Source organism: Ammospiza caudacuta, chromosome 6, assembly GCF_027887145.1.
Source record: "Ammospiza caudacuta isolate bAmmCau1 chromosome 6, bAmmCau1.pri, whole genome shotgun sequence".
NCBI lineage: Eukaryota > Metazoa > Chordata > Aves > Passeriformes > Passerellidae > Ammospiza > Ammospiza caudacuta.
Window position 1 is genome coordinate 8,860,389 of NC_080598.1, and position 15,265 is coordinate 8,875,653.

Below are 15,265 nucleotides of genomic sequence, written 5' to 3' on the forward strand. Positions count from 1 at the left end.
GCTCTGAGGGTTTCATTAAAGTCTCTGCTGGAGTACTGGAAGGGAAATCTGGGGGAAGAGTGACAAGAGACTAAAAAAGGGATTAAAGCCATGCCTTTGGCACTAAGGTGTTCTGTCAGCTGTTCTGTGAAACTTGCTGTCAGGTTTACAGCAGTATTTGTGCTTATCCTGAGCTAGACAAATACAACTTTTTCCAAGCAATATTCTGATGGCTTTTCCCTAAACTGTCACTTGATTTGCTCCATCAAGTCTTACTTTGAATGCTGTAATTACAAACCCTCAAAACCAAAGCCACTCAAAATGCTGGCTTTAGTGAGGCTCAGGCTGTAGGGTGTTTGGGGCTCACCTTAAACACGTGTCCATTGCACAGACATTCCATCTGATCCAAGGGAGAGAGAAGGAAGCACGAAAAGCAGCTAGGGCTGCAGTAGAAGCCAAGAGCATTCATTTCAGTGTTCAGTACATGGTGCAATGAGACATCTATCTTCACCTTTAATGTCCTGCATTGTGGTTTCCCTGTCCTGCCATCCCTTCCCCTGTTCCACTGCAGTCCTGAGCACAGCTCTGGCTGGGCAGGGAGGTGTCAGCTACAGCAATTCTGCTCCTGATGTGCTGTGTCAATATTAGTGCTGGCCTGGGGGGCCTTGGGAGCTTGCCCTACTTCTCAGTGTTCTCTGTGGCTGTGCTTCCAGCTGCTTTGTGTGGCTCTCTGCGAAGGGCACAGCGTGGGATAGTGCCCACTGGGATCTGTCATGGCTTGGGAAGGAAAGGCTGCCTTTCTCAGCCTTAGCAGCAAATCCTACCTTCACAAAACCTGGATTTCAGGTATGGCTGGTGGTGTTACCTCTGCAGTGTCAGGTTGTGTTCTTTTCTGACCCAGAGGTGGGAAAACTGAGAGGTGTTTTGAAAACTTATATTCCATTTTCAGTCTCATGTGTATTGTCTCACCCTTCCTATACTATAATTCACACCACCACAATGAGAAGCCGACTATTTCCTAATTACAGTACATTATAGGTGTTTCTTGGCCTATCAGCTTTTTTGCCACATCAGCTTTTTACCAGTTTACTTACAATACTATTTCCCACACTGGAGCGTTAACCAAGACTTGAAAATGACATGTGTATCTTTTTTTAATGTGTGTTTCATTACATGTTTTCCATAGAACAGTTTAGGAAGTGCTAAGTTGTTGCAGTGTCAGGGTTTCACTGTTTGATTTGGATTTAACTGGCAGATAGTGTGACTTCAGGAAAGGAAGCTGCTGAGCTTATTCATGTCAGTGTTTGTTGTTGCTCCACCAACAGAGGGACTCCAATTGCAGGTGCATGTGTGGGGAAAAGTTTTCTTAAAACTGGAAATTTGTCAATAATTTTAGGGTTGCAAATTTCTGTTTCCACACAAACTTTATTGCATACAGTAGTTATGCCGTCCTTGTACATTGTCTGGATTTTTTTTTTACCAGATTCTGACTTGTACGCTTAAGGAAAAGCTGTGATGCCCTCTTATCCAAAAAGCACTGGTAGTGCAGGAAAACAAAAATTGAGTCTCTAAGATAGTCTGAAGGAAGAAATGTAGGCATTCACATGGATGTGATTTGACAGCTGATTTTGTGTGAAGCAAAAAAGAGCTTGTAAGAAACCAGTGGGGAAAAATGAGCCTGTGGAGGATATGTGAGCTAGAGGAAATGGTGGAGAGGCAGCCAGGGTGAGGAAACCCCAGCTTGGTTCCAGGCAGGGTGAGAGTTTCTTCCTTTTCCCAGGGCTTGCTTTAGGATGGAAGGGGAAGTGACAGCCTGTTGGCTTTGCTTTGTCAGGCTGGCAGAGTGCTGAGAGCAGGGGTGGCTTCTTCCAGCCAGAGAGGAAATCCAGCAGGACCAGAGGGAATATGCAAAAACTGGAAATGAAAGTATCAGCTATAAATAGAACCACCTGTCTTTGCTCCTTCTGGTGATATTTCTGCCCTCTTGTTCCAATGCTTTGTTCCCTGAAGATATAAAGTATTTCGCTGCAGTTTGGCAGTAGATCTCTGAATGAAAGGTCTGGCACGTGCCAAATGTGTTTGGGTTTGTTGTAGTACTAATATGACTGGAAAACAGCTCTGTGCAATATCTTAAAAAGTATTTGGACCACGTGGTTCAAGTCAAAAGAAAACTAGGATTTTCACCTTAATAGATGCACTTCAGAGGCTGAAAGAAGTGAGTAGTGGTTTAATCTATTCAATGAAAAATAACTAACTTCCCATAATGCATAAGCTTTAAAAGCCAAGCGAGGAAATATTACTTGGGTAGTGTTATTCATGGCTTGAATGTATTGTCTGGTTTGGATGCCTACAGTGCTGCAGCAAGAGGAGGGAAGGAAATGAGGACCTGACAAAAACCCAGAAGGACTTGGTGGCTGGAAGCTGGAGTAACGAATGGAGTACTAGGATGGTGCTGTGCCAGTGAGAAGATGGCTTTAGTTAAAGCTTGTGCTCACTGGAAGTGTTACAGTCAAGAGATCCTGTTGAAGTACAAGCAGTAGTTCTGAGCTTGAGGAAGAAGCTCTGGAAGGGTTTCCATGGTGTGCCAAGTCACTGATCACAGGGTAAAATTCTACTTTTGACACAAATGAGGAAGTGTTTGCCTAGGCTACTGATTCATTTTAAAAACACATTTCTTTGAACTTCCGAGAATTTTGCCTTCCTGCCACTGAAAGACAACTTTTGACTTTATGAACTACAGGAAGAATATTTGCTGGGCTGTGAGGATCCACGAGCTTCACTGAGCTGCAATAAGGAAATTAAATTTGCCCAGATCATATCACATCATAATAACACTTACAGTGTACAGCTGGGCTTTATTCATCATCTCTAGATTAGAAGATGTGCATTTAAACAATATGAAACTTACTTGTTCTCTTTGGCTAATTAAAGTCTTTAAGACCTGTGTCTAAAACATCTGTCTGCTGTAAACTGGCGTTCATATTTAGGAGCTGGATGAAATGTTGAAACAAAAAGCTGCATCTTTTGGACTGCAAGTGCAAAAAGGAGCCAGCTGTGAGTTACAGAGGCACTGATTGTAAATTCCCTCTGTTTGTGTAACATGGGGAGTGAGTTAAGTAGCTTACCTACTTGTTATCTTGTATGCTGCTCCTGCTCCAGAAATGTCAGTCCAGGTTGTGTGCAGTCCTCTTACAGAGAAATTTCAAATCTTCTAAAACTTTTGGCTTTGAAGTCAAATCTGCAGTGAATCTTCTGTTGTTGACTGCTCAGAAGTAATGTGTACAACTTGGGAGACTTCACAGAACCACTGCCTCCTCAGCTGAGAAGGTTTTTGTTGTTTTGTGGGCTTGGGTGTGTGTTTCTGATCAAAGCATGCTGGAAGTACATGAGCTATTAAAGAAATCAACTTTGGTTAGGTTTTTCCTTGAAGCCCATTAATGCTGGGTAATTGATTTACCCACATGGTAGGATGGATTTTCCTGTCGTTCACACACCCTGCTCTGCCTGCCACCCTCTCCAAATCCCTTGGCTGGCTTAGGGTTGGTGAGCAAGGGCTGCATCCTGTGCTTGTGAAACAGCAGGTCCCTCACACATTAGAGGCTGGACCTGGCTTGGAAACTCAGGACTTCAGCTAAGCTTAATTGCAGTAATTGAGGGGGTAGATTTAGTTTATTGTGCCTCAGTCTGTTTCTTTTAACTCTGTCATTACTAAAAGAACAATTGATTTTGATGTCACATGAGCAGATTGAAATAACTGGCCCAAAGGACTTAAAGTTTCTGTTGTCTTTTGATTTTAAATCTTCTCATTCTCCCCAGTCTTGAAAATGCAATACCTTGTTTCTTCTCACACATACACAAAATCTTCTGAAAGACTGGAATAAATAAATATTAAATATCACATCCTAACACAGATTTTTGTGAACTTACTTTACCAACATTTAACAGTAGTGGAACCAATTTTTAATGTTACTTTGTAACACTAAAATTCTGGGGTGCTGTGCTGAAAAGCATTTTTGAAGCATTGTTTTAAAGTATATTGGCTTGGGTGTCTTGGATTGAAATAATTAAAACCTTTCTGACATTGGGCTCAGTCCTTTTTCTACTAGAAGCTGGATTTCTTAGGATGACTGATTTTTATTCTGTTTTATGGAATAATGGCTGTATTCCTTTCCAGTGAAATCAATCTGGATGTTTTCGAGCAGCAGGACCTGTTGAAATTCTAAGACATCCAGAGGTGTGTGCTGACTGAGAGTGGATCTTTCATTGACAGACAGACCTGGGTGTAATTCTCAGTGTAACTTGTTTTACTCTGTTGGAGATCAGCTGTTAGCTTACAGGTGTTGTGTGGCAGCTACACTTTTCTGCTAAAACCCTCCTTAGTGTATCCCTGCTGGCATTTGAGGTGAAATATGAACATGTGCTCCTAGAATATCTGTGGTGATCTCAGTGTGTCTGTGAAATGTCACGAGGCACCCAGTGACACCCAGGGTGTGCAGAGCTCTGGGGCACAATTCAGTGGAGACCCCTGCAGTGCTGGGGCTGAGCTCAGGAATTCCTGCAGCACTCCCAGCCCTGCCCCGTGTCTGCTGATGTGAGCACCAGTACTTCTTGGTTCAGTGGCCTCTGGAGAGGCAACAGTTTGCTTCATGTGTAGAGGTTTCATAAATCCCTTCAAGCCTGGCCTTCCAAGAAAGGCAGGTCCCTTTCTGCTCTCCCTGTGGAAGCAGTTTCTTGGAACCTGAGGAGTGCCTGTGCTGGCAGATGGATTATTGAAGCAAGCCAAATTCCTTTGGTAGCAGCAGCGTGTTAGTGCTGATTTCCAAGAGTGTGCATCACCACCTTTTCACAAGGGCTTGATTAGTTCCCTTGTGATGTTTCTTTTTGATGGCTGCCCAGAATGAAATATGCAAAGAGGGCAGCATAAGCTCACTTCAAAGAATAAGAGCTCAAAGAGTCAAATCTTGGCTGAGGAGAAGCTTACACTAGATCAAGCTTTCAGTAATGGTTGCAAACTGGCAAGCTTTGTTGGAACCCTCTTGCAGCTGGGATTCAATGGGTAGGTAGAGATAGCAGACACTGCTGAGATGTGAGGGGAGATGGAATCTCCAGTGAGGGTCAGCTGGATAATCAGGATGCTGGTTCTGATGGTCTCTCCAGTGAGGGTCAGCTGGATAATCAGGATGCTGGTTCTGATGGTCTCTCCAGTGAGGGTCAGCTGGATAATCAGGATGCTGGTTCTGATGGTCTCTCCAGTGAGGGTCAGCTGGATAATCAGGATGCTGGTTCTGATGGTGTCTCCAGTGAGGGTCAGTGGATAATCAGGATGCTGGTTCTGATGGTGTCTCCAGTGAGGGTCAGTGGATAATCAGGATGCTGGTTCTGATGGTGTCTCCAGTGAGGGTCAGTGGATAATCAGGGTGCTGGTTCTGATGGTGTCTCCAGTGGCTGTTGTGTAGAATTTTAAGCTAGACCTTGAGCTCTGGTACTACAGGTATATCCCAGTCCCCTGTTAAGGAGGGAAATACTTCATGAACAATACCAATACTTAGCACAGCTGGTATAAACAGGTTTGATTCATGGAGGTGACATGGGTTGGCTTTGGTTTTGATCCATTTTTCCTTTCCTGCTTTGAAGGTGATCCATACTTCTATCCACAAGGCCTTCCCATGTGACCACACCACCCTGAAACACATATTTGTCTGCTTCACTGAGGAAAGAGCATGAGCTAGGATTTTTGGAGGTTTTTAAATTCTATTGGGTTCTCTTTCCAGAACCAGCCTGTTTTCCTTTTCTTCCATGCTGTCTGAAATTTTGTACTTAGAGCTTCAGACAAATGCAAGCCTGGGAGGGGTGTCTGAGACACCACATGAGTGTGCTACCACGCAGGGGGATCTCTACAGACCAGAGAAAAGAGTCACCAAAAATCTTAGAAAGAACCTTAGCAAGTTAACAAAGAGAAATGCCAAGTCCTGCACCTGGAGAGAACAAAACCCATGTGTCAGTACAGATTAGGGACTGGATAGCTGGAAAAGAGCTTGGCAGAAAAGATATTGATGGTTCACGAGGCTCCCAGGGTGCCCTTGCAGCAAAGAGGGCCAAGAGCCTCCTGGATTGTGTCAGGAGTTGTGCTGCCAGCAGGCTGGGGAAGTGATCCTTCCCATTTACTGAGTGCTGCTGAGACACTTCTGTGTTCTGGGGCTAGTTTGGAGCTCCCCTGTGCAAGAGGAAGTTATTTTAGTTAGCACTCATTCCTGGTTTTGAGGCAATGAGGAGTCCTTTGTAGGACTGGAAGTAGCTGGAAGTAAAGATTGAAGTACTTTCCCTCATAAAATAGGAACCAAGACCCCTCTTGGTCTGAGAGTCTCAGTGTTGTGGGAACAGGATAAAATGCACTGTTGTGTGTCTCCATCAGCACTGAGAGAGCCTGAAAGGCTGTAGGGGATGCCATGATGGGACCTGCTCTGCCTTGTCTCAGACTCTGCTGATGAGCAGATGCTTTTGGTGTGGGAGTGTACCTGGACAGATTAATCTACTGAGAAACTGCATGTGGAGTTTTTCTTCTGTTTATTAGAGACTTTTTCCTTTCCATGTCAAAATTACTTGTCTTGTAGCTTTGTGGCTGGCTAAAATTCATGGGCTGCTTCCCTCCAGCCTGCTGCTTTTTGCTTAGGAAGTTGGAAAAGGGGTCTCTTGGGCAGCTGAGGGCTGTGCCTCTGCCGCTGTGGTGAGGGGCTGCAGGAGGCTGGAGCAGCTCTGGCTGGGTGGTCAGGCTCCAAACATGATGTCAGGAGGAGTTCCAAAACTCAGATGTGAATCACAGGCTGCCAGGGACCAATGGGTTTCTCTGGGTCTGGACTGAAGGCACTTGAGATGGCATTTCATGTTGGGACTCAGGTGTTTATTATTTCTTATCAGTAAAACAGTCTCACTGCTGTGAGTTCTGCAGCTTTTCATTAGAAGGCACAAAATGGCCAACAATCTCTTGGTACAAGGGCTTTTAAGACTAAACTATCCAATTAAGAACTGACACCTGGATTATTTTCCTTTCTAACCCAAAAACTGATCCCAAAAAGCTGCAATGGGGACTTTTCTGCCCAAATACAAAATGCCACCCAAACCCATGGAGAAGGAAGAAGGTGAAGAACAGCCTGCCTCCACCCCAAAGCCTCCATCTTGCTTCATATTTATTTCTATATTCTAAAATCCCAAACTCTATGTTTTTCACCCTGTGATATTACACACTTCTAACCAACTACACACCCGTAATCCCAGTGCTACCAATCAATTTTGGAAGCCTTCTCCATGGCCTCAGGTCAAATGCAGTGTTCTCTTGTGGGTCTGTGCCTTTCAGCACACAAAGTTTAAAATTCTCAGTGTTCAGTATTCCAACAGAGGGGCATGCTGAGGACTCAGTGGTGAAAGGGTGACCTCAACAAACACAGCAGGGTAAAATCCCTTCTTTGCACCACAGAGTGTGGTGAGATGCATCTGCATGTGAGAGGAAGCCACTTTTTCTGGAAGTGCAGAGTGATTGGAAACGGTGTTAGGGTGCCATTAAAACCAAACAGTATCAACATCTTGGGAAGGTAGGAAATATTCTCACTTGAGTATTCCTCAAGTACTGAGGGCAAAGAGAACTACCCTGCTTTACTTCAGAGATCTTCCTGTGATTCCCATGGAGTATTCCATAATAAAGGCTTGTAGTCATGATATTTTATGAAAAGTCCTTTCTTTAGGATTTTTTCTCCTGAAGCTGAGAGCCCTCAGGAACACAGTGTAAACATTGATTATCTGTTGCTGTGGAATGCAACAGGTGCAGCTGTGATTGGTCTCGTGTGGTTGTTTCTAATTAATGGCCAATCACAGTCAGCTGGCTTGGACTCGCTGACCCAGTCATAAACCTTTGTTATCATTCCTTCTTTTTCTATTCTTAGCCAGCCTTCTGATGAAATAATTTCTTCTATTCTTTTAGTATAGCTTTAATATAATACATATCATAAAACAATAAATCAGCCTTCTGAAACATGGAGTCAGATCCTCGTCTCTTCCCTCATCCTCAGACCCCTGTGAGCACGGGCACAAAGGCTCTGATGTTACTTGCAGCATTGAGCCCATGGATGCTGGTCTGCATCTTGAGATCGTCCTGGGCACCCTTGGAGCCCTCGTGCTGCTGAGCTGAAATCTCCCCAGCACTGAGTGCAAGTGTGAGAGGGCCTCCAGCAGCAGCAAACTGCTGCTAGGGAAGATGAAGAACCTCTTTTTCTTTTTTGTACCACCTTGTGCTGTGACACTTAACTGCAGCAATGGACTGCTGCTGTGAAGGGAAGTGGATGGTTTCCTTTCTGGGGCTGTTTTTGGTTCAGTCATTCCCCACAGGGACAGTGAGTATCTTTTCAATGACTTCTTCGGGAAACCACACCACGGTTTTCCTCTGTCATTGCGAAAGTGCGCTCTGAGATGCGAGGCACTCGTGATTGATGAAGTTATGAATTGCATTTCTTTCAGAACAAATCCCTGCGTGCCTGGGGCACGGCTGCCTCTTGCCTGGGGGACCAGAGCTGGTGGAAAGAGGTGCTGACTCTGGCTGGGGGCTTGGCTCGTGGAGCTGACCTACTTTGGCAGTGACCTTGATTTGCTCAGAGGTGTTTGTGTACTTGTGATCAGCTTTGCTGCGTGATTAAGCTGGTCACATGCCATCTCACTTTTTTTTTTTTAAGGGACTAACAGTAAGATTTATTTTTGCTGTCTCATTAGCCTTGTTTCAAGGGATCAGAGGAAGAGGAAATGCAAGGAAGGGGAATCCCAAGGAGTCCCAAACTACTGTGGAGACAAACTGTCATGGATACAATGACAAAATACCATTTGATTCTCCTCTGTAGGAGAATTCAGTCAGGAAGTAGACTCCATGGCATTTTTATCAAGTAGGTCCTTAGAGTACTTTGGCAACAAGTTTGGCATCATAAATGGAAGATTTGAACTTTGCTTAAATATATGGGTAACTTTTATGGTTCTCCTCAGAGAGAATTTTTTTTAGGCATTGAACATCCAGCAGGTGGAGGCTGAAAAGACAGAAAATATTCAATTTCCTAGAATTTTAAGAAAGCTTTGTGAAAAAACATTTCTCTGAACTGTTCACTGTTTAGTGGGGCATGCTGATTTTTGCTCTGATCATTGAGTTGACATCTTCTTAACTTTAAAACTCATTTCAAGAGACATGCATAGTTCTTAACTCCTGTGATGCTAAAATGTAGGACTGTGATTGTTAGGACTGGGTGAGCATTTGGGACATGGTAGAGAAAGGGCTGGCTGAAAATTAAATTGACAATTCTGCTCTTTATGTATTTTTTTTCTGCTCAAATGGTCAAGACACTTAAAATAGCTGAATGGAACTATCTAATATAGACAGGTATAAAATAGCAAAGCTGAATGGATACTTGATTTAAATTTTTTTATATAAAACTGATATGAAATTTTTGTTTGAGATGAACAACAGTTTGGTTTTTGCATTAGTGCATGGTGACTTGTGCAGTGTTCTGGTTCTGAAGCTAAAATGCTGACTATTGCAGGCATTCTTAAAGAGGGAGAACTGGGGTGAACTTACAAACCCTTTTTCCTCCACCTCTTTTTTCTTTGTTCATTCCAGCTCATCCCAGCCTTCTGTCTGAGGTCATCATAGGTGGTCCATGAAGTTTCCTAATGCAGTGAAGTGTGAGTTCAGCCTGCACCCTCACACAGAGAGGTGTTCAGAAAAACCCTGAGTTTAGCTATAACTAATTTCTGCACATCAACTGAGACTGAAGAGAATGGGTTTGGGTCTGAACCTAGCACAGATAAATAGCCAGTGACTGGTTTTACTGGTAAATTGAGGTGCAGCAACCTCATCCACCACAACAACACCATTGAGTCTGTAGCTGTTGGGGCTAAGAGAGACAAAGCAGACAGCTGGGAAAATAGCTATGGGTCTGAATGAGAGCCTTGCAAAACAAATGTGGTTATGGATTCAATGGCATTTCATTTAATTTGACTTCAATTTGTACTGATTTAGCTTTGGTCAGTTCTGGTGCCAGCTGGCCTCTTACTGTGCCTCTAGCAGGATGTCCACACATTGTCAGAAATGGAAAAGGGGTTGGGTTATTTATCTGGCAAAGGACCAGAAAGGAGTTGTTGGGTGGGATGGACAGTGAGCCCTCAGCAACTGATCCTCCCTTCAGTAGCTGGTGGTACCACGACAATGACTTGCCTGATCTTACAGTGCCGGGAGCAGACATTTAGATAATTTAAGCTTGAGAAATTCTGAATTTGCTGTTCTGGCAGAGCTGAAGAAAATGATAACAAGCAACTTTAGGTTTTTTGGGCTAATAACTTATGTCTACATACATGCTTCAGCAGAATTGGTTACAGTGTGATCATGTTGACAGGATGTTAGGAGAGGGACATCCCAACAGCTAACCTTTGAATGGATGGATAAAGCTTCTGCACCTTGTAAGGAAATGAATATTTGATCCCTGAGTTGGAAAAATCTATTCCTTTTGTAAACTGTGACTACACTGATGTTTTTAAGGGGTTTTTTAAGCTTGCTGGTTTTTCCTCCCATTCAGGTTTTTGAAAGTATTTGACCAACAGAACATGAGGCATGGAAGAGTTCTAAGGTTATCAGCTGCTTTGGGCTGAGCATCATCATCTTTGCCCAAGTGGATTTAGGCTTCCAAGACAGGCCTTCAGGTAAAACCTCCTCTCTTTCACAGCTGATGCTATTTAGCATCTTTCCACAGGGTTTCTTCCAACAGTGTAATTATTTACAGTCTAGTGGATTAAATAGTGAAGGTTTGAATTACTTGCAGTCTAGAGGATTAAAAAGCCAATTAGATTAATTTCTACCTTTAATTAGACTTCTGTGACCACCATTGAGTTCTAATATTTTTATTTGTGGAGTCTGCTATGCAGAGATGTTCATTTCTATGGAAATGTTCTGAATTCAGTGGAAATGGAGCTTTAAAAGTTGGTGAGTTCTTATATGATCTTCAAATGCAGAGACACATTAAAACAAGTGTTCCCTGTCAGAAGTATTCCTGTTAGGAAGAAGCAATTGGCTGGGCAGGTAACATAAGAGTAAGCCAAGATCATTCTGACAAATCTTGAAAAACAATTGTGCTACATAATGTGTTTGGAGAATGGTCATGGTTTGTGTGCAATACTCCATAGAGCAGTAACTGGGAAAGGAGAACTTACCTGTTATTTTTACAGCAAGAGGGAAAAATAGAAACTGATTATTGCAGTTTTTTAAGAATGCTAAGTTTGAGATAACTTTTTTGGTTAAAAATCCATAAGTGTCTGCTTATATTAATGCAGTGCTTTTGGTTGGGGGGTTGTTTTTTATTTCTTCCCTAATGTTAGACAGTCCAATGGCAGACCAAAGGATGGACATATCTTCTACAATTAGTGACTTCATGTCACCAGACCCTGCTGACTTGATCTCCAGTTCCCTTAGCACTTCAGGAATGGACTGTAATAGGAAAAGAAAGGGAAGCTCAACTGATTATCAGTAAGTTGGATTTCTCTTGATTTAGCACTGCTAAAAGGAGGTGGTAACACAACAATACAGATAAAGGGAAGACTTTAGAAATATTTATAGCAGTTTTTAAGTAACCTGTGCTTTACAACCTGCTTTAATGGTTTTAATAAAGAAGAGAGCTACTGTGCACTAAGAGCCAAGTTCATTATTTAATAATAACAATAATAATAATAAAGCTGTCATCTCAGTGCAGCTAGAATTGAGGGCTATTAGATGGGGTGAAGCTGAGGAGAAAAACTTCTGGCTGGTGGGGGAATGGAATGTACTGATGAAATGTACTGTGTGAAGGTTGATTATATATTGACCATTTACATAGGAAGTACAATGTCTGACTAACAGAAGGGGAAGATAATAAATTTATTGAAAAGTGGAAGGAAAACTAGGAATAGTTCCTTTTCACCTATTTTTTGCCTATTTAGTCACTTCCTATCAGTGTGCTGCCAACCTTTACCTGATGAAGCTATTTTGGTCTCTCATTTGAAAATGAATCAGAATAGTCTCTGGTTTGAGGTATTAGAGCTGTCTTCCTTTTAATCATCTGGTTTAATCTTGTAGTGGTTCTGAGCTGTAGAAGGAAATCCCACCACCTCTGCTGTAGAACAGTGAAGGGCACAGCAGAGTTTGCCAAACCCCCAGACCTGTAATGGGAACAGCAAGAGCAACCTACTTAGTGCAAGTGCCTGTGCAAGCCTCCTCTGCACTGTAACTTCACAAAGTGTGGCTGCAGGGGAACTTGTGAGTGGCCACATCCATTATTCATTCATCCAGCCACAGAGTCCATTTTTATGTAGCTTAGCACAGATTTTATTGCTGAGGGCCTTTGGATTATTGGCAGCTCTTTTTACGAGGAGGAGCAGAATTTTTAATCCATGCTGAGCATCACAATTAAGAATTAGATTCTTTTTAGGAGAACTTAGGCACAAAATATTTAAATACCTCTCTGAAGTGCCTTTGGTCTCCCTGAAAAGCACATGTGTCCCTCTAGTCGAATTGACTACTACAAAATTGAGTGAACAGCCTCAGTCCTACCAACTTCCTCTTCTCTAGAAAGGATTTCTCCATTTTTATTCCTCTGGGTAGGAAGTATTACTCAAGTCCTCTTTTCCAGAAGACAGCTTGTTCTTGTAAGATATAATTCTGCCCTTTAGGTTTTGTGTGCATTTTTTAAAATGTGTGAAAACTGTTTCCTTGAATCCTCAGTAAAATAAGTTTACTTATTTTGTAGTCATACACTACATACCACTGCTTGTCACATAGTCATACCATAGTTCATTTTGTGTTGCAAAGTAAATGGTGGCTACTAAATATTCCTCTTGGAAAGCAGAACTTAAGGGGGGCTGCCTTGACCCCTTCTTTTATGTGTATGTATGGGCAAATGTTCAGAAATGCTGCTGTTCAACTTCTGCTACCTGTTAATGATTTTATTACATCAATTATCCAAGTGCCCAGTTTGGTGCTTCCTGTACCAGTGAGGCCAGGGAATAAGGGAGGCAGAACCAGTGGTTTAGGGTGGTTCTTTGATCACCTCTGGAATACAAGCAAGAGGAGTCATCAGCTGCAATTTCAGCTCTCCACAACAGCTTTTCAGATCTTTCTGCTGCAACTGCTCCAGGAAAATCCCTGCCCAGCTTACAGCTGTCAAATGCTGTGGTCCAAGGCATCATGCACAGGACTATGAACAGTGGATTTTGCTTGGGATTCATGCTGTCCATTGAAATATTACATGATGAGAAACTAAACTACCCTGCTGCATTAATAACTTACCTTGTGCCTGTTGTAGATTTGGCTTTCTGGGGGTTTTTACACACAAACATCCCAGAGCTAAAGGTGGTGTCACAAGGGCTGGTAAATGGTGAGCATCAGCAGTCAGTGGCTAAGACAAGAGCTCAGGTGTGCACATTGGGAGATGAAGAAAATATTTAGCATTATTATTAATATTATGTTAAAACTAATCACAAAGATAATTTATATAAGAGTGCAGTGAATAATACTGCACTAAAATGAATAATACTGCGCTAAAACCATGTTTGTTTTTAAGAGGGCTCGTGTCCAGTGTTGAACAGGAATAACTAGTATGTTATTGGCTGAGATGAAAAGACTTTTTCATAAGGCTTTTATAAAACATAGCCTCTTATCATGCTAAAGCTCAGTGGTATTTCAGGTCACTTTACAGTCTTGAAGTGATGCCAGCAGTTAGTTCGCATGTAGAAATTCTGTTTAATTTCCTTGTGATATCATAAAGTCTGTATAAAGTTCACCTTGGGACTTTAGACTAAAGCAAAATTGTCCATCTATCCTGCTGGGTAAGAATCAAAACCTGAGAAACTTGGGATACTTTATTTTTATTTTTATGTTTTATTTCTGGCCTTAGAGTCCTCTGAAATCCCATTTATCTAACCACAAGGAGAACACACATAAAGCACAGATCTTTCCTTTCTGAAGATGAAACAATGTCAATGATTTGCATAACATAATTTAGGTTAGTTATTTTATTAGTTTTTCACATTAAGGGTCATGAACTATGCTCTCTTTTCTTAAAAAGCAGAATTATTCTTTCAGAAAGTAGATTAATTTGAACGAGCTTGTTTCTTTAGAAAGTGCTCACTGCTATTGTCCTGTTTTCATTTCAAGTAGAATCTGAATTAGCTTGGGAATTTCAGCAGAAAATGTAAGACATTGTTCTTATTTCCTATATATGGTGTACTTTATTTTTCTTTCTTTTCAGACTCGATGGCTTTCCTTTTGAGTAAGTATAAATATTTTAGTCATTGGTTTCGCTTGAAAAAGATGCCCAGTGTTTTTTTCCTTTCCTTTTGCTTCCATAGACCTAAAATTCACAGGTAGAAATTAAACCAGAATGAGCAGGCCTAGGAATGTCCATGTGAGCACAGTTTATGTAAACCAAAACATTCTCTTCCTAATTATTTTGTCTAAAAAAAGATGTGTAGTCATGAGCATTTAGCTTTTTCTACCAAGTGCAGCTATGAAAACTTTTATACTCCCCTCTTCTGTACACATGTGGCTACAATATTGAATGTAATGAGGGGGATAGCTTCTATTCTTCATGCCTCTCTCCTTCTTTCCTTTATGTTGAAACAGAAGCAAACCATGTACCTGCACTGAAAGTTGTACTAATTTCCAGTGTGCCTGGTTATTTCACACAGACTTTTATTCTCTCCTTGCATTTGGCATCTCCAGTGGTGTGTTAATTTAGGTTATTACCATTTTGTACCCCAAAATCAACTACTATAAGGCAAACTGAGCTATAGAACATAAAGGCATAATTCTGAGACCATCTGCACAAGGTTGGGTTTTTTCCCCCTCCTGTAGTTAACTGAAAAACATTTTTGTAACAGATGTCTTTGAACTGCAGCATGTTTTACTGTCAAACACATCAAACTGTGCCATTTAGTGAGTTCTGAAGGAGACACAACTAATTTAAGAAAATGTTTTAATGTTACAAAAACCACACAGCTTCCTTAGTCCTTCCAGGTTGTTGTTTTTATACTCCTGTTTTTGTATTTGTGATTTAGAGGTGGCAGGAATACTTGATTCTGACTTTATGGTGGTTGGATAACAGTTCTGCCAGTCCTGCTGAATTTGTGATGTGTTGCTTTGTTCTGTTTCTGCAGGGAAGGTATGGATACAGATAAAGATGACCAACATGGAAGGTACTGTTGATACAGTCACTGAATTCTCAGTTCCACAGTTCTG

At 41.9% G+C, this 15,265-nt stretch overlaps 1 protein-coding gene across 6 annotated transcripts in view; it reads left to right on the forward strand.

Annotated features, from left to right (window-relative positions):
• The window catches only part of BMAL1 (basic helix-loop-helix ARNT like 1), a 52,718-nt gene that overhangs the window by 15,645 nt on the left and 21,808 nt on the right, over positions 1 to 15,265 (forward strand). For 3 of the 6 annotated variants that reach the window (XM_058807799.1, XM_058807804.1, XM_058807801.1), the window contains exons 1-6: positions 8,734 to 8,900; positions 9,623 to 9,687; positions 10,578 to 10,701; positions 11,374 to 11,521; positions 14,277 to 14,297; positions 15,184 to 15,222. In XM_058807799.1, coding sequence (XP_058663782.1) covers positions 11,382 to 11,521; positions 14,277 to 14,297; positions 15,184 to 15,222 — 200 coding nt within the window. In that variant the 5' untranslated portion in view covers positions 8,734 to 8,900; positions 9,623 to 9,687; positions 10,578 to 10,701; positions 11,374 to 11,381. Of the gene's footprint in view, positions 1 to 8,733; positions 8,901 to 9,622; positions 9,688 to 10,577; positions 10,702 to 11,373; positions 11,522 to 14,276; positions 14,298 to 15,183; positions 15,223 to 15,265 lie in introns of those variants that run through there. The other 3 variants (XM_058807802.1, XM_058807803.1, XM_058807800.1) reach the window with 2 other exon arrangements.